The 19,817-nt window shown below is 45.9% G+C and overlaps 1 protein-coding gene across 5 annotated transcripts in view; it reads right to left on the bottom strand.

Moving 5' to 3' along the window:
• Positions 1–83: 83 nt before the first annotated feature.
• Positions 84–19,817, bottom strand: part of CRLF1 (cytokine receptor like factor 1) — a 345,153-nt gene continuing 325,419 nt past the window's right edge. For all 5 annotated transcript variants that reach the window (XM_069649295.1, XM_069649294.1, XM_069649297.1 and 2 more), the window contains one exon: positions 84–607. In XM_069649295.1, the coding sequence (XP_069505396.1) occupies positions 591–607 (17 nt within the window). In that variant the 3' untranslated portion in view covers positions 84–590. The remainder of the gene's footprint in view (positions 608–19,817) is intronic.

Genomic DNA, 19,817 nt, shown 5'->3' with positions numbered 1-19,817 from the left:
TGAAACATGTGTGCTTTCCATCAAGTTAGACTCTTTGCACTGCACTGCGTAGTTGACCAAAAATTGCAAGCCAATCAAATGCGTTTCCCAGCTTGAAGCGCTTTATAAATAACATTGAATTTCAGCACTTTTAACTTAATAAACAATACTTTTTCCGCTGTTCATAATTTGTTTGACTTTCTTCCCCTTGATTGCTCACGGGGATACAAAGGTTTGCTTTAATTGGCTTTACGAAATGTTTGGTTTACTGGTCCTTGATTATGTTATAAACAACCAAAAGGCCATCAATAAACATCTGCCTTTGCTCCAAATTGATTGTGCCGCTGGGGAACCAGCAAGTCCTTACGATAAGCCATCCGGCTCTGCCTATGGCAAATAGGAAAGGCCACGAGGTGTTTCGCAAAGTTGGAAGCATCTACTGTTCTTTCCGAAAGCCTTGCTTCTTTCCTTCGTGGAAGGCCTCTCGGTCGCCGATGCAGTGATGCTCCGCTTGTGCTGGCGGGTTCTATAGCAGTCCAAATGAAAGGTCCCCTGAACATCAGTCTCTTTCCTGCTGCCCTTCGTCCAGTGGCTGGACCAGATGCTATAACTTATCGCCCGGTAGAACCTGAAGGGAACACAAAAACATCTTCAAAGTACAATATTTTAAGGGAAATCACACAGCTTCCTTTCCAAATGTTTTACGCCAACCATGTTCACAGCCAAGGAAAAACAGTTCACGTAGCTACATTACATAGTCAGTTTAGGGCAACTTTTGTCCACTCCAGCATCCGGGCAATTATCTGGTGGTAGAATTTCATAGAAAGGCGACCTCATCTGGGGTAATGCCCTCATCAGCCTCTCATAAAGTATGTCAACAAATGCAATATGTCTAAGAACCCATCCCACCCAAATGCAACAAAACGTATAGAGGCTGCAATTACTGTGCCACCTCTGAAGGGTGACTGTTCCTAACAGACCGGCCTGCTCTGCTTCTCATTCATTGTTTATGTTCCATTGTTTTCCCAGTGCCAGACAGATAGCCTACCCTGTGGATCCTACTGCACCATAAACAAAGTCCTTCCATCCTCTTTAACCTCTCTCTTCCTTCTGGGACCTTCCCCTCACCGCCCATTCCCTGCTTTGAAATAGTTACTGTGCAACACATCTTAAAATCCCAAATAACGCTTCCAACTACTGGCCTACTCTAAAGTTCTAAAATGTGTGCTGTTCAACCAGATCGTCTACTACCTGGAGGTTGATGGACAAAGGAACCCCTTCAATCTGTGGTTCGCAAATGAAAAAGGTTTCTCAAGGATACACCTCACTCAATTCTAATGCTTTTTGATCTCTCCACTGTCTTCAATACTGTCATCCCTGTTACAGTTTGATTGTGCAATCTCACACTTTGGTTTCTCCTACCACCGTTCTTTCGCACTGAAACTCTGATCCTCTTCTCCTTTCAATCCTTTATTGTTGAACTGCACACAATTATTTCTAATGGTCCCTTTGCCATCTGCCATTGCATGGCACTTTGATGTTTCATGCACAACTATTCCATGACCAAAGGCATTTACCCCACTGCCTCTAATGCAGCTCCCTCCCCCTGACCTTCTTATGCCAGCCCCAAGCCTTCCCACATTGAGGTCCTCTTTGACAGTGAAATCGTGCTCCGCCAATTCATTGCCTCCATCCTCAAAGCTGTGAGGCTGGACCAAATGCTATAGTAAGCTCCACTCTCCACCTCACATATCACTTCACTAAAACCTTCATCTCTACTGTTGTAATGCGCACACTTGATTACTTTTTCAGCCACGCCTGTGGTTCCCTCTCCACTAACGCCCCACCCCAAATCAAATTCTTAACTCTGCAACTCACACTCTTTATAACTTTCCTCATTCCTCTCCCTCCTGTGCCTATCACCTCTGTGATGGATGGCCTTTATGCCTCATTGCTTGATCTTCACATTTCTTTTTTGATCTTCCAATCTATCCATGGCCTTGCCCCTTTATATCTGTGTGCCTCTATTTCCTGATAGTCCCCATTTTACACCCTGTGCTGCAATGTTTTACTTAATCCATATTACCCCACCAATCCTATCCCTTTTTTCTGCTCCTTAACATCCCTTGTTCCCTAGCACTAGATCTCTCTGCCCCTCACATCAAGAAAATCAACATTATTTCAACATTCAAATCTGCCCTCAAATGAGTCCCTCTCTTCACCCCTATACCAACTCCCCATCTTGTCCTCAGTTCTACATAATGCTAAACAATGTTTGGGAGGGTCCTACTTTTTACTGTGATGGGGGCACTTATACAGGGGGCCTGAAGTGAGATTGGGGGCTGGTAGAATCCACCGGCTAAGCCTTGAGACTACTGGAGGTGGGTTATGGTGGATATCCCAAAGTGCATCCAGCTTCCCTGCTCCAGCCATACAGCGAGTCCTACAGCCTCCCTTTGTAGCCCACCATAAGGTGTTCTATATGGACGCAGACAATTATCCCCATAAGAAAGCTTAAGGGGTGTCTTATTTCGAAGGAGAAGCAGTTACCTTCCCCTAATTTATCACACTTTCGGCCTCCCTCAGTCAGACTCTGACCTTTTCCTAATGTTGAAGACATTCGAATGTGCAAGGTTTTTACTATAGACCTCCGCAGGACCACTTCGACTTTCCCTTCAGCTCAGACTCTTGTGTTATTTGCCCCAGTATCTCTTGGTCTCAGTAGTTCTGTATCACAAGCACAAAGTTCAACATTCACCTTTTAACTTCCCCTTTTCTCAGGGTTAATCTTGATCATTACACATTTTAGAGTTCATTCACTTTGTCGCTTTATAACAAATCATTTCATCTTTCGAAGCGACTTTTGAGTGGGCTACTTCCTTTCGTCGGACCACTCTGCTACTCTGTATCACTGGCTTCACAGTTATCAATAATTTAAATTTAAAGTTCCCCACAGGCCTGCCTTTCTTTGCTTCTTATCCACACGCGTACAGCCTTGAATTGTGAAATATACTGTTGCAACTTCAATCTTTCCTTAACACATACTGGCCTTTCAGGTCGCACACCAACTCACTGGCTGTGTGCATTCCTTTCTTGTCTTTTCTGTTTTAATTCACAAGTCAAGGTTAATACCAAAAGCTTGGCCTCACCTCCACAACTCTGTCGTTCACCTGGCAGGGTCACTGGGGCCCTTAAAACACAATGCACTCTTCTTGTCTGGAATTTGGCGTTTTCTGCCTATCTATCATGGCTCTTCCTAGGCAACAAGCTCCTTCAGGGATCTCCTGAGTTTCTCCACCCTTTGCTCTCGTCCCTCTATCGGTCGCTCTGCTCCAGTAGGTTTGCCTTCACCCCAGAAGATCTTCCTCGTCTTGTCAACACAAGTGCAACCACCTTTCTCAGAGTGTGTCTCTATGTGCTGCCTTTTATCCATGTGAGGAGAGCTAATGGGTATCTGATGTATGTAATTAAAGTCAAGTGCCTGACTTTGCTTGCCCGATTAGCAGGACATGTCCAATGCGATGTGTAAGGGTTAGCCTCTTTACTCTCAGTGCCCTCTTCCTCGGCCCAGTGTGAAAAGGAGTGAGGGGTGGGGTTGGGACATTGGAGGATCCTATAAAATAGGATGGGTCATAGGTACAAGAAAGAAGGAATACCGCGTCTCACCATCGGTTGTCTACCCCCACTCATTGAAGACGCTTCACCCACGTGATCTTCTCACGCTGGTCCACCCCCAGGGTCCAAAGGCGATGGGCGTGCCCTGGCCACCTGAGCGAGAGATCCTCGGGGAGTAGTAGGTAAGACACCCTTTGGTTTCTCAGAGAGGACATTCTTCATATTTTGTGTGTTAACAGAAAGAGAGTAACAGGTGGAGAGAAAAGCAGGTGGGACAGCCAACTAACCCAGACCATGGGAAATATATGACATCAAGGAGAGATTGGTGCAAAGAGCCTGCTGTGGGCTATAGCCCAGAAGCTTCCAAGGGCCAGTGACCATAAAGAAGGAGCAGCATTCAATTAGCCTGCTGGGGACTATATCCGATAACCCAGTGGTAATTCCCAGGACAGAGGGGGAATCCCAGGATGACGACTCATATTATGGAGCAACTATAAAGATGAAGAAAGAAGCATGTTGGAGCACTTTAAGTAGCCTAAGACTATGAGTAAAATTAAGGGCGCTTTCATGATGCGGCAGCCCTGAGGAGATCTTGTTGGCTAGAGTAGGCAAGCTGACTTTGGGCCAGGATATTAGGTCATTTCAGAAAGTACCCTGTTACCAGGTATATTTATTGGTCCATTCTCACACTGTAAACCTAGCTTTTCCTTTTCATGTTTTAATTTGTATATGCATAGGTCCTGTGGGTGGTTCTGTCGCCATAACCTTGATCCTCGGTCCTCAAGGAGAACCGAATCCCAGGAATAGAATTTAGGAATCTGGCAAGGGCAGACCAGTCTAGTCCTAGAAAGTCAACCTGAAGGGGCTTGCCCAAATTATTCTGTTTCTCACTCTTAGGACCACGGTTTAATGTGTTTTGCCAAGTAGGCCATTATCATGTACTGGGCACCCTTTTACAGCATTCTTCGACCTAGTTGCAACCAAGAGTAACGCCAATGCAGCCAATTTATATGTGTTTATAGAGTGCTCTATACACTCCCTGTGACAGAACATAGTGTATTGCATATCATTATACTACCTTTGAGTGTTATGTCCCAACTATCTGCCTGATTCATGGAATTCTATGCGTGAAAAACGCATATTTGCGTGCCTTTCTGCCCGAAAATCCCCATACTTCAAACAGGGATTTTTGCACAGAAAACCCCACAAATCTGCGTTTTTCACGCAAATAATTCCATGAATCGGGCTGTAAGTGTCCACCTGCAACCTCATCCCTTACTTAATCACTTTCTACTAAAAATACTCTAATATCAGGCACCTAATCACAGGACTGATCAGATCACTGTTGTGACCTATTTGAATGCGTTTCTGGTCAAAGCACTATGGAGCTCATTTTGCTCCTAATCGTAATTTGACGGCGGGAGGCGATTACATTAGCACCGCAATGCAAACGGCTCCCTGCTGCAAAATGTTTGTCATTTGCAGGGTGTAGTGTAAATGTGCAGGGCAAAGGTTGGCGTACACGTTTGTCCGTCACCTTTTGCCCTGCACTATTGCACTCCGCCATGCAAAATGAATAAGCGCAGCCTGTCATGCTATCATGCCAGGCAGTATTTACATTTAATTATGAGCGCCGCTTGCCATGCTCGCAATTGATATCATCAATGACATTTGTGATGTCATCTTTGATGTTCTGGGTGTTAGTCTTAGCAGTGCACGAAGGTGGCGCAAGTTATGGTTGCTTAGGTTACCATAACTGGCGAATTTGCTGGGTTTTTCGGTTTTACTTGTAACCATAACGTCCCTTTAGCAAAGTTTTTTCATTGAATTTCATAGGTTTTTATTAGTGCAACTTAACCATAATGTCCCCTTAACAAAGTTTTTTCATTACATTTCATAGGTTTTTATTAGTACAACTTAACCATAACGTCCCTTTAACAAAGTTTTTTCATTGAATTTCAAAGGTTTTTATTAGTGCAACTTAACCATAACGTCCCCTTAACAAAGTTTTTTCATTGAATATATACATATACATACATATTTTGGATATTCTTTGCTCCCTCGACCTGCAGGATGGCTATTTATATGTTCCAATTCATTGTCAACATCACAAATACCTTAGGATTTGTGTGGAAAAGGAGGAATGGTAGTTCTAAGTGGTTCTCATCAGGTTACTCTCTTCACCCAGAGTGTTCACCAGAGCTCTGGCTCTAGTAGTGGCACTTCTATGCAGGGAAGGATTTCATGTCTACCCTTACCTGGACGATTCAGGTAGAGCAGTGACCAAAGATTGCATCTAGCCGTCAAGCATTGCTTACACTATTCCATCATCTGTTTCGTACGGTAAAAAGGGAACATTCCGGCCTGGAGGCTTTGAACACCACAGCATTTCGAGATGCCATACTGCAGAAGCATCAAGCAGCAGTGCCAAACAAGTTGAGGGCTTCCACTGAATGGCATATTCTTTCTGCACAAAAACAACAGTCACTTGGTCAATGTGAGTGTAATAGACTCTGCTGAAAGAGGTGTGCAGATAGCGGCAGCATAGAAGTACTGGGCCAAGAGGGTATACAGCAGATTTGAAACCCCCTCGAATGAGGGAAGAAATACAGGTACAAGGCAATTGGGGACCCATGGAACCAGTGGCCGAAGTGGGCGGGAGCGATCGGGAGCGGTGCTCCTCTACTTCTTTTAATTAAGCTTTACCGTTCCTATACTTTTATTTTGAAAAGAAACCGTTCCAGAATGGTTTTGTTTTAAAATAAAAGTGTAGGAAGCAGTTGAAACTTGCACTTTCAGTTCACTGCACTGAACGTTGCCTTAAACAACAGGCACATGTGTTTTGGGGTTTGTATTGTGAATGGGAGGGGGTGTGGCGATGGGGTTTGTGGGGAGTGGGGCAGACCAGCAGGGAACATAGTTCCACTACTTCTTTTGGTACACTTCGACCACTGCATGGAACCTGTGCACCACTCACACACAGGGTAAATTGCAGAGAATAATTAGCTGGTATTGAAAGGATCCTTGACAGTTTTGTCTAACCATAAGATAGCGGTGATGGCATTGATGTTCTCGGCCCAAATCCTCATTGAGCATCATACAGTGAAGATGTACGGAGAGAAAGGAGACCAACAATGCATGGAAAGTAGATTGGGGGGAGGTAGGACAAGAAACCTCAACCAAATCCGCGACCTGCTTTTAATTTAGAATTAGTCCAATCAATTCCATGCATTATCAGGCCACTTGGAACAGGCAGCACATTATAAAAGGACATAGAGGGAACAAGATGTGAGGGAGTTAAGATGGTACTCCAAAGACATGGTGCAGTAGAAGGGATGACAGTGAAATCAAGATCATACTGAGAGATTTATATGTCCTTTACACAAGAAGTCAGAAAGTGAGGGGAGAATTCTGCAGAGAACCTGCTTAGGGGTATAACCCAGATATCAGCTGAGTTTAGAGACCATCAAGGACAGCGAGTTCTGATTGCTACAACCCAACGCTTGCAGTAGTAAGTAAGCCAGAGAGAGAGTCAGAGAGAGAAAAAGAGGGAAAAACTGTTGTCTGTAGACATGTGGCACATGTGATGAATCCTGCGAAGTCCTCACAAAGACCCTACCTAAAGTCTTCTCCCAGGTAACCAGGAGAAGGCAGCCGCTACCTGATCCTGACCCTGATCCTGGGGTGGTATTAGCTGGGAGGATCACCTGGGAGGAGAAGGTCAGCAGGGGAATATGAGGACTCCATTGGGAGAGACACAGTACTTTTCTTCCTCAAAGGAAGAAATGTCAGTGATGCCAAAATATGTAATGGATTGCTGTAGGAGCGAGGTATTCTTTCCCAAAGCTAATTATCTTGATGGTGGTGAAAACTGTCATAATCAATCATTTATTGGGAGTAACGCCCCCCACAACAAAGTCACCCACATTTATTATGGTGAAGGCTCCTTTGATCAACAGCGGAATGTTAAATGCAAATCTCAAAACATTAACAAACTCTAAATCTCCTGTAAAGCAGAACCACTCATTAAGTCCTTAAAATACTCCTTTAGGAAATGTAATTAAGGATAGAAATGAGGTTGGTAAAATTGGAAACAACATTCCCATTGAAAGAAGTAATTTGAACATTGGGGACTACAAGTCCAACAATACCCGAAGTACTGGGATGTTGAAGAGGGATGCAGAGGCACTGCACTGCAAGTTGCAGCCTAAGAGTGGTAATGACCCACACCTGAGGGAGGCTGGGAGGTATAAAGGCCCCCTCCAGTGCAGGCCATAGAGAGAAGTAGTTGGAGGTGGAGTGATTGCAGTAACTCCACGTTGCAGTTGCAGCAGAAGTTGAAGGAGAGCAGAGACGCTGGAGCCACTGTTGTTTGTCGATCAGATGCTGGTTCTGAGAGGGTCTCAACCTTCAAAGACCTTGAATTCAGAAGTTGCACAGTGGGAAGTGTTGTTTTTGAAAGCTTTCCCCTTGAAGACTGTGAATGCAAAACTCGCGTGGTGGGGAGCGTTGTTTTTGAAAGATTTCCACATTCTAAATTGGGCACTGGTGGCAGGCCCTGGAGCGAGGAGCGCTCCTTCTCCGACCGGCATGGGCCACGGAAAGCAGAACAAAGCAGTTTGCCGGGCCGAGCGAGGCAGAAGAAGCAGAAGGCTGGCAGCCAGCAGAGCGAGCAGGCGCATATGCGGTACCCAGTGAGTTCACTAGTGTTCTGTGATCCCGGAACGCTCCGTGATCGCCCGCTGGCCCGTTCTAATCCTTTTGAATATCGAACGGATGTAATGAAAGTGAAGTGGCAGAATAATAATCGTTTTGACTACCTAACTGATGTAAAGAAGTGAGGCGAAGTGAGGCAAGAGTGTTTTGCCATGTTGGGACTCTGCCTTTTTCATTCAACATTATTACAGCCAGAAACCAGCACAGTCTGTTTACTGTGGACACTAGCAAAGGGGAGGAGCGCCTTTAAAATGCCAGCTCTGGTCAAGTGGAGCGAGAGCGGGGTAAGGCGACAGTGTTTTGCTGTGTTTGGCTGGGATTGGAGTGGCCACGATAGAAAGAGATAGAAAGCCAGCCTGGGAAAAAATAGAGCAAGAGCCAGCTGGAGCTCAAAAATCCCAGTTTACAGTCCACTGGAGTACATTGGAGCGGCAAGCCTGTGTGCCCGTGAGCAGGTGAATTCATTTTGTGCTTGCTTGTCTGCCTGAGCTTGCGCATCCATGGAGGATATTAAGACAGTCGCGGATAAGAGCAAGGTGTTACCAAGAGACTGGTCTAGTTAAAACTGTATCGGACTCCCCGGGTGAACTCTCCGCACCGCGATCGTGGTAAGCGGAGGGTAGGAACAGATAGCCCAGTGAGCCCACTGTGAAGTGTGGGAGGAGCAAAACTGGGGAATACCGGGAGTCATCACACGAACGCCGGGCCCCACGGCCAGAACTGAGGACGTAAAGTGTGAGTGGCGTCCAAGGTAACCAAAGGTAAGTAGGCAAACTGCCTTTCTCCTTTCTTTTGACCGTCAACGCATTCCGAAGCTTTAGACGCTCAAGAGAGGAGGAGCTGCTCCTAAAGGCGCACAAAAGGTGGTCAAGGGAGGACAGATGGGGGAGTAGAAGTACAAAAACTGGGAAACCGGTAGCTCCTTGAGAGAAACAAGCTAGAGGAGTGCGAACACAGGGGCAGAAAAGCGACCCCGGTAGAGTGCTTTAAAGCTCGAGACAGCCCTAACCCCTAGGTCCAAGAGTGGGCAGCAAACATCCCTTACCGTATATTGAAAAGGGAGAAATAACCAAAGAAGATTGATTTCAGTGACCCAAAAACGAAGCTACGAAGCACTGCTCATCTAGAGCTGGCAAAAGTGCCAGAGTGGGATGGCTCCTACCTGGAACCAGTAGCACAATCAACCACAACAGGTACGCCATTGTCGGGTGGAACTTTGGAGAGTCCTGCCCATAACCTACCAACAACTACGGCGCAAGTGCATGCCTTAAAGCAGCAGCATGAAGAAGAGGAAAGTGGGAAGGATACCCATAACGAACAGATAAACCATTGGAAAAGAGGGTTGGAGTATACAGTTACCACAAAGAACATCCAAAGGAAAATTAAGGAATACTTTGGGAAAAGAAGAAGCAGAAGCCTGGATGAGTTGGTAGATCAATCAGATCTAAATTGGGTCCGGTCGGTACTGGGCAGCAGAAGGAGCGACAATACGCCTGAAGAAGTGCTGCGTAAAGAGGTAGCACCAGATAAAGAATCTGGGGTCTTGGGGAACAGCACGGTTGAAAGTGAAGATGACGGAAGAGAAAATCGTGCAGAAAGAGGCATTAATAATAAAGATCTCTCACTGGGACGGGAGGGAGACACAACTGAAACCTCAACCGCATGTGAAACAACATTATTCAATTATGTCCTGAACTCCCTGGTCTCGATTCTTGAAATGTTAAAAGGGGAGGTTCAATCCCAAGCGGGGATACTGTTGGAACTAACAAATGAAATGGCGAAATGTGATGCGTCTATGGTTGGCCTCAGTAATGTGATCAACGTCACAATAGTTCCATCAGTTGCAGAGGTCAAAAAAGAAGTCACAAAACAAAGCCATGATGTGGATCTCCTTCGGGCGCTCTTGAGTGAACATGAAAAGGCTGAAGAGAGCGGGAGAAGCCAATTGCAGGAGGCCCTGTGACTTTGGCAGGATCAATTACAGCTGAGGGGAAAAGAGAGCCAATCTGTTGTGTCAAATTCCAAAGTACTGGAAGACACCCCACTATCGGAATCAACACTAGAGGAACTTATGAGGATTGCCCAAGTATCAGAGGATTAAGGTGAGATTATAAAGGAGAACCAACAAACCTTGGGGGAAGAGGCAGCAGAAGCTCTAAATGGATCAGCTTTAAACTGGACAGAGGCAAGCAATCAAAACGATAGGAGAAGAAGAAAGATGAAGAAAAGACAGAAGGGAAACAAAACTGAGATTGATATCCCTGTTCAACCTTTGAAAAAAAGAAAAAAAGCCTAAAAATCAGAAAAATCCAGGTACCAATAAGGGCAATGAACAATGCCTTTTGGAAAATTCAAGAGTGCCAAAAACAAAAAAAAAACAAAAGAGAAGAAGACAGAGAATTGTTCAGAATTGGAAGATAACAGCTCAGACAGCCCCACTCAAAATCAGATAGGGGCAACAAATGCTGATCATGTGGAGCCAAAACATCAACCTGAAATAGTGAGTGTGAGTGTTGGCCTTCAAACCGAAGCACAAGCAAAAGCAGATGACACCCATACGGTTCAAGATAAAAAAAAATTGAAACTTGCCCCAATATTTACACAGAAGAAGAAACACTCATTAGATTTAACTATATCAACTATGAGTGGAAATATCAATGCAGGAGGACAAATATAAAAATGGCCCGATATTCATGAGAACAAAAAAACAAGACCCGAAGCCACAATCAACTGGCCAAACAGAGAATCTACCACCAATGATTATGAATCTGAGTGAAGGAAAATATCAAACCATCCCAGAGACAGGCACGGGTGTGGGGAAATCAAACAGGGTGGGACCCCGTAACAATGGGCATTTGGAGGATCAGAGAATAGAAATGGGTATCCAAGAAGAGGACTCGACCGGATTTGAAGTTCCAAAACTTTGGCTGTAGATCATATACAAGCCAAAACAATGTAAATCTTAAGTAGATCAGTGATTCTGACTATATTTAAAAAAGCCAGATGCCTCTGTTTGTTTTCTTCTGATGACATTGAATACGTGGAATTCCCAGATCGGAACACTCTGACTACTAATGAAATAGGGCTGAGCTCAAAAAAGGCACAGTCCGCGATCTTAAAGGCTGCCAAAGCCCTTGAATATGAAGGTCTAACAGTAACCAACAAACCATTTAAAATATCACCCGTTTGCCTCCCTCAATCCGAAGGCAGGCCATGGGAGGCTCTGCAACGAGATGGTAGAGGTCCACAGGGGCCTGGGGGAAATGGAGCCAAGTGGATTGTACAAGGGGCTTTGAGTCAGGAGAAACCTCTAGCTGCTTTACCAGACATATTGTCACAAATACTTAGAAGCACCTTTAGTCAAAAAAGGTTTCATGTGGTGAGCTGGAATATGCGGAGCTCCAGCACATTCAAGGCGAAAGACACAAGAGATTCTCTTTTTGGGAAAATGGACATACTGCTATTTCAAGAAACATTGCTTGTAAATCCAATTGAGATCCAAGGGTTTGTAATACACTGTTTGCCAGCTAGCCAAAAGGCAAAGGGGCGTGCTGCGGGAGGCTTATTTACGGCTTTTAAAAGCAGTTCTGTTAAGTCTGCTACCCCAATTTTTTATGATGTAATAGGTATACTAGCATGCAAAGCACAACTGTCAATTAGCTTAGATAATCCTATTTTAATTGTGATAAATTTATACTGGAACCCCGCCTCTTCCGACCTCCATGCATTTCTGGCAAAGGTAACAGATCTAATGGGAAAAATCAAAGCAGAATGGGAAGGATGCCATGGCACCAACATCTTGATGGCAGGGGACCTAAATTCAGAGTGTGTATACCAAAGAAAAGATAGCCACGTGTTACAGCAAATATCTAATAAGGGGAATGCATGGCTTGGTTTTGTAAATACGTGGGACCCGAAAATGGTAAGCGGTGCCTCGCAGGGAGATATTGACCCTCGCATGACGTGTCACAGAGGCAATTCAGCCCCGTGCTAGATTATATCTTTGCTAGCGAGGGCTTATTTTCTTGCACCTCCACGCTAGAGGTGAGACAGGAGGGGGGAAGTGATCACTTGAGACTGAAGCTCTCATTTACAGATCTATCAATAACCACGACGGCAGTGCACAACCAAGCCTTATCAGGGGCAATTGGGAAGCTAATATTGGTAAAATATGGCCAAGGCAGGAGGGAGTTAAACAGAAAACTAAAAAGAATCCCAGAGCATACAGTGCAAGATCTTTGCCAACCAGAGGAGTTTGTGAATTTTATATGGTCATTGGTACCTCTAAAACATCCCTTAAATAAAACACAGTATAAGCACATACATAGCTTTGATGAGGAAACTTGGGTAAGGAAGCGGAACCTAAGAAAAAGCATCCACGGCTTAAAGGCCCTAAAATTAAATCAAAGGGACTATGGAGGGGGCGCTGTTGCGCAAATCGAAAATGGCCGCCTGAGAGGAGAGCTCCGGCTCGAGAGTAATCCTTTTTACAAATATATCCTGCCAGAACCAACATCCATAGAAGGAAATTGGAAAAGACGGTTGCAGAGGGTCCACGGAACAAACCCTGTGAAAATTGTACATTTTCACCGCATATCAACTGAGATATCCTAATTGAAGACCGCGGCGGCAGAAGGGCTGAGGCACGACCGCCTGGTGGCTCCACGTGTCACTCACGCACAGCCGAGGACTCTGTGACTGCGAGCAAGCCAAGCGGGGGGAGGGGCACTGTGCCTACAACGGGACACGCCGCAGCGGAGACGGCACACGGCGTAGTGGCCCCCACCCGTGAAAGAACACAAACGGCTACCGACTTTGCGCGGATTGGGAAGGCTGTGAAAGCCACACAGCTGCGCTTCCAAATCCGAACGCAGCGCTGGAGTGGGAGACCCGCCTGGAGGCGTGGTGGGCGGCTGCGCATCCGGGGTCAGAGAAACAGCAGTGAAGGGGAAGCCTGAGGGTGGATCAGGCCGGGCCTCCCCAACCTCAGACAACCTCCTGGGTGTACGCTCCGGGTGACCGGCAGCGGAGAAGAGGTCCACGAGAGTAGCGGACATCCCCAACCCCCTGCCAAGTAAGTGAAGTGTAACGGGGGAAGTCAGAGCAGACGCTTCCTGGGCCCGGGGGGAGCGGCTGGGAGACACCGGGGCCGCAAGAACAGCCAAGGGACTATAAAGCCCAAGTGAAAGCAGGGAAGAGCCATACATAAAACACTGGTGTGGATTAGATACAGGCACTTGAGCCGGAGGTGGTGGGCTGTCAACCCTACATGTCTACAACAACAAGGAGGTACTCAGGGACCCCCCGGGCAGCAGGTTAGCTGTGGGACCCTGCTTGCAGGAGGTGGGGGGAAGCCAACCCTACATTGTTTACAATACATCCTGAGCCGGGCAGACGGGCTGGTGCAGTGACACCCCCCCCTGTACTCATTCAACTCTCTTGTATAATATTAGACATACATATGTGGGAGAGCACAGTCCACCCCTAAAACGGGAGCAGTACCACATGGGCCGCACCGAAAAAAAGGGCGCAGGAGGGAAAAAGACCAGCCCAATGGACTCCTTTGCCAGCTCCCTGACGCATGCCACGGCCGGGGGACTGCTCAAACATCCGACAACCGGGAAACGGATCCTATCGACCGCCTGGCTACAATAGTGCAAAATGGATTCCTGGCGATTAATGTTAAGCTGGATGACATTGTGGCGACAATTGGATCCCTGAAAGCGCGTGTGGAAAAGGAGAGCAAACACATTACGGAGGCAGAGAATTGAATAAGCACGAATGAAGACACGGTCACACAACACGGCCGTGATATAACCCAACTCAAAGCAGAACTGGATCTTGAATCTAGATCACAAAGAAATAACATTTGAATAGTCGGGTTTCGGAAACGTTTGGCAAGGGCTCCATGGAAAGACAGGTGGAAGATTTGCTGAAGGTGGTCCTGGGGACGGAATCCCTCTCAGACCACTTCCTCGTTGAGAGGGCTCACCGCACTCTTGCCCCCCCCTCCGAAGCCAGGTGCTCCACCCCACACCATAATAGCACGACTCCTCAATTATAGAGATCGGGACACAATACTTTGACTGTCTAGAGAAAAGGGAACGCTGCAATATGAAGAAAATAGAATGCACATATACCCGGACTTCTCAGCAAGCATACAAATGCAGCGCAGATCCTATGAGTTGGTTAAGAAACAGCTACGAATGCACAATGTGCCCTATGCCTTAATCTTCCCTACAAAAATGAGAATTCAGCCTGGAGGAAGAGCCCATTTCATTGAGAACCCTGCGGATGCCATGGCGTATGTGGAAGCCTCCATCCAGCTTCCTCCGGAGACCGTGGGGGAGATCAAAATGCAAGACCAAGACAAGCCGAAGGGAGAAGGGACCCCGCAGACTGAGGAAGGAACATCAATTCTGCAGCAAAAAAAATGTTGAAGAAATACTGTTATAGTTAGACTGGATCAAAGTTCATTGTTTTTCGAGCCGTGTAGCCTCTGACAAAGGCGGCCAGATTGCCACAGCGGCAGTCCCTCAGGAAAAGTCCACCAGCTCAGAGGAATGCCCGCCGGGCAAGTTATGAGCGTTATGGGGCAGCATCGTCAAGTTTGGGGGGATGATGCGGGGGGGTCAAGACATCGAGAACTGTTGAGCTATGTTGAGCTATATATGAGGGAAGGGGGGAATTGGGAGAAGTTGGTAAGATGGGCCCGCAGATGTTGGAACGGGCCAATTCAGGTTTTGGGTTTAAAAGTCATGTGGTCTCGCATAAGCGGTTGCTGCTCCCACTATGCGGACACTGAGACTGTTCGACACGATGGCTGGATATAACACACGTATGTGTAATGCCACAGATGGGTTAAGAATACCACTTTTATCCTGGAACGTGCAAGGGCTAAACAACTCGATGAAGGCCAGGAAGGTCGGGAATTATATTACCAAGTACAGCCCTCAGATTGTGATGTTGCAGGAGACTCATGGACAGGGTGCCGTAAACATGAAAATATTGCCTTTAATGGGGGAAGCTACGATACTATACTGACTATTCGTCTCAGTCCAGGGGAGTTATTATTCTAATACACCCCTCATTGGGGTTCCAGAATAAGGGACATAAGATAGACCCACTGAGAACATATGCCCTGGTATGGGGAGAAGTAGCGGGTAAACAAATAACACTGGTCAACACATATGGCCCCAACATTGATGACCCAGACTTTTATTTAATCATATAAGAAATAATGAATAAGCTAGATGTGTCCACAGTGATATGGGGAGGGGATTTCAATGGGGCACTAGATCTCACATTAGACAGATCCAGCACGAAAATGAGAATGCCCACCAGAACGGCACTCACATTGGGCCAACTACTCACACAAATGGCAATGGTGGATGCATGGCGTATATTACACCCTGGTGCCAAACGATACACATATTACTCTTCTGTCCACGACAGTGAATCCCGCATAGATAATTTTTTTGTGTCACAAGGCCTATCGGAGGCACTGCAGACCTGTGAAATCCTACCCCATACACTATCTGACCATTCCCCCGTGCTGTTGGAGCTTAAATTTAGAGATATCCCCAGACCGGCAAGGAGATGGAGAATGCCAGGAGGGATACTTAGTGACCCGAATGTGGTGGAATCTTTGTGAACTGAAATAGATGAGTTCTTTGCTTACAGTATTGGGACGGTGGAACGGATCTCCACTGTTTGGGAGACCTTCAAGGTTTGGGCTAGGGGGACACTGATCTCGAAATCCACGGGTCTCCTAAAGGGGATAAGAAGAGAGCTTGAGGCGGTGGAAAATACATTAAAAAACCTAGAAGAAGTATATAGCCGCACACATGATAGAGATACCCTTGCATCAATTCACAAACACATAAGGGACTTTGATGACCTGGCTGCCAGAGAAATACGATATCTGGCAGCCCCTGCCAGAGCACGTAGATATGGTGAGGGGAACAAGGCGGGTATAACATTGGCCAACTTTATCAAACATGAGAAGCAACCACACCCGTTCACCAGCATACAATCGGCACAAAAGGAGGTGGTGACAAGTGAGAAGGGGATAAACGGGGGAATTCGTTTTACATTTTACCAAACACTATATGCAAATAAAGACAGGAAAACAAGTGTTGAGATAAAGGCCTATTTGGCGACACTGGAGCTCCCCAAACTCCCGCTCGAAAAGAAATTGGCTCTAGATCAGCCGATCACTGTGGAAGAAGTTAACGGGGCGATTAAGGACCTCTCACCAGGTAAAGCACATGGCTCTGACGGTCTGGGGGCCGAATTTTATAAGGAGTTCCGCACGGAACTTGTTCCTATAATGTTAAGAACCTGGGAGGAAGCGCTAAAGGGAAACATATTGCCCCCAACAATGAGAGAGGCTATAATAACCCAAACCCCGACGCCCACGCTGTGATATTTCGTCATATAGACCCCTTTCGCTTATTAATGTGGATGTCAAAACATTCGCGAAGGTGCTGGCAAACCGAATGCTACCCCTAGTTTCCACGTTGGTTCACCCGGACCAGAATGGATTTATCCCCCAAAGGTCTACGGCTTTAAATCTCTGCAGATTATTTAGTATAATGGCACATATAGATCCAGACAGAAGTGCAGTTGCAAATATACCCATATGGCCTGGCAGGGACTTTTTTTTCCAGACTACACTCAATGATAGTGACCTTCCTCTGGAATGGGAAAACAGCTAGAATAGGGTGGGCAAAAATGACGGAACCATACTGTATCGGAGGTATAGCGGCCCCGGATTTTGAACTCTACAACCTGGTCGCCCAGACACAATTTGCAAAGTATTGGTACGAAGAGACTGACGATACACCACACACGTGGGTGGAAACACATACCACATCCCCGACAGACATCAAGTCAGTTATATTTAACTCACGACACAAAGACACATGCAAATATGATCCAGTTAGCTGCAGTGTTCAGGCCTGGGGCACAATATTCAAAAGATTGAAACTGGAGATACCTTACAACCTAGAGGTCACCTTGTGGAACTTTCCGTTTATCCCCCTGACATTTGATACGGGTATACAAGAGACCTGGGATCCCGATATGGAGATGAGGGTGGGGGACATGCTTATAAATGGTAAATTTGCAACCCTGTGAGACTTCACAAGGGTGTTGGGGGCGGGCCACTTAAGGTATTACAATACTACAGGATGAGAGCCGCATTCCAGAAAAAATGGCCGCTCTTCTCGGACGAACCACCCCTGCATCCCTGTTCACAACTCATCACCACGAAGGGAGGGCTGGGTATTTCCAAGTTGTATATGTCAGTACAAACCCACACCCCCACAAGGAACCGGGTTAAAGACAAATGGGAAACAGACCTACAGATGCCAATCTCGGAAGACAAATGGAGTAGATATTGTGCACTTACGAAAAAAGTTTCACTAAATGCTGGATTACGCCTGATCCAATTCAAAATCCTAAATGGATTACATTACACACCAGCTAAAATGGCCAAATTTGTAGCTGATTGCAATGGCGAATGTCCCAAAAGCGGGTCCCCACAGGCGGGCTCATTTCACATGTACTGGGGATGTCCGGCACTGGTGGGCTTCTGGAGAAAGGTGGGCGAGATGCTGACGGAAATCACACAGATACCCCCACAGCTGACTCCTCAAAAATAATTATTTGGAGACATTGGTAAATGCTCCGAGAAAACCAGAAGTCTATTTAATATCACATGTGCGGTGGCTAAGAAGTGTATATTACATGCCTGTAAAAGTGTTACACCACCAAGCATGACCACTTTCCTTCGGGAATTGACTTATGTTAATGAGTGCGAGGAGCAATACGTTTTGACCCAGCCCGGGGTAAGCAGGCCAAAGGACATTTGGGGCCCCTTCCGCATGTACCTGTGTGAAATGCTCTCTGAAGACGAAACCTCCATGTAACAATGTTTGTAAGAAATGAAACTGGTAGATAATTTGAGTATATTATGGGAATGAAGCTGCTGTAACTGTTGAGACCACTGTTAATCAATAAAAAGAATTTAGAAGAAAAGAAATCGAAGGGACTATAGCGTGGAAGTAAAGGTAATCAAAAGCAGATATAAAGAATGGGCAAAAATACAAAAAGCTCTCCGCCAGCAACGAGATGGGGAACAAATGTTAAAGCTAGTCTCAGAGTCATACTCAAGAAGCTTCTGGTCGGTGATAAGTGAACTGGATTCCGAATCTTATAGTTCCCTATGCAATTTGGTCTCCGAAAGGAAATGGATAGAACATCTCACAGGTATCTTTAGAAAACCGCAAAAGGAGCTAGAATGCTTGCCTTTAGACCACGGGTGGGAGTTACATCTGGAGGAGGAAGAGATCAAGGGTATAATGAATAAGGCTTCAACTTCAAGAGCAGCAGGCACCAGTGCCCTTACATACCAGGTTCTTAAAAAAGATCCATCACTTTGGGCAAGGCTATTAAAACAATTGTATAGTGAGATTCTACAGAAAAGACAGTTCCCCCCGTCGTGGAAAACGGCATTGGTAATTCCATTCTTCAAGGAGGGCGACAGGACAAATCCATCTAATTATCATCCTATCGCCCTCCTTGACATTGAGAGTAAGGTATTCATGAAATTGTTGTTGAATGAGCTGTCAGTTCGGGTGGAGAGTGAGAAGGTTCTTTCCTGTTTTCAGACAGGATTTAGAATAGGGTTGTCAAAGGCGCTGAATGGCATTATATTAAATCTGCTTAATGAAACTACTTAATTCAAGGGAGGTCTGCCCTTATACGGAGCTTGGATTGATCTCTATAAGGCTTTTGACCAGATTGATAGATCAAAGCTGTTGCATAAGCTAAGGGGGAAAGGGATTCCGGAAACATTGTTGTCGATGATAATGGAGCTGCATAAGGGGACGTCAGTAAGGGTGCGGCTGGATAACAAGGGTCATATTTCAGAATCAGTGACAGTGGAATGAGGGTTAAGGCAGGGGTGCCTGGGAGCACCCACTTTCTTCTATCTATTCTTAGCATATGTAAGGGAACATCTGAAGTTGTCGGCCTTGGCTAGTCCGGAATTAAATGCGAGAAAGATCTTCTGGCTGGCTTATGCCGACGACTTCGTCTTGGTAGACAAAACCGCTATTGGCCTGGAACGTTTGCTGAATGGGCTGGGTGAATATGCTGCCAAAAATGGGCTTATAATAAAGTATTCAAACATCCCAAGAAGAAGATCAATTTAAAAAAATGGGCATTAGGCAGCCAAACAATTCCGCAAGTGGAAGAACTTGTATATTTGGGTCATACGGTTTATGCAAGTCCATCAACCTATAAAGTTGAACAGGATATCCTCACCCAATCCCTTTCATTAGTTCCTCAACTGAAAGAAATCTATTCCAAATATTGCAAGTTCTCCATTGTCCTGATGATGAAGTACTAGTCGGTTAAAATAGTACCAAAACTACTTTATGGCTTGGAAGCCAAACCACAATTGTGGGAGACAAACTGGTCCAAGCTGGAAGGTAGAA

This window comes from Ambystoma mexicanum, chromosome 1p (genome assembly GCF_040938575.1).
Source record: "Ambystoma mexicanum isolate Mex_15411 chromosome 1p, UKY_AmexF1_1, whole genome shotgun sequence".
Classification (NCBI taxonomy): domain Eukaryota; kingdom Metazoa; phylum Chordata; class Amphibia; order Caudata; family Ambystomatidae; genus Ambystoma; species Ambystoma mexicanum.
The sequence above is the reverse complement of the archived record's forward strand: the minus strand, read 5'-3'. Positions and strand labels throughout refer to the sequence as shown.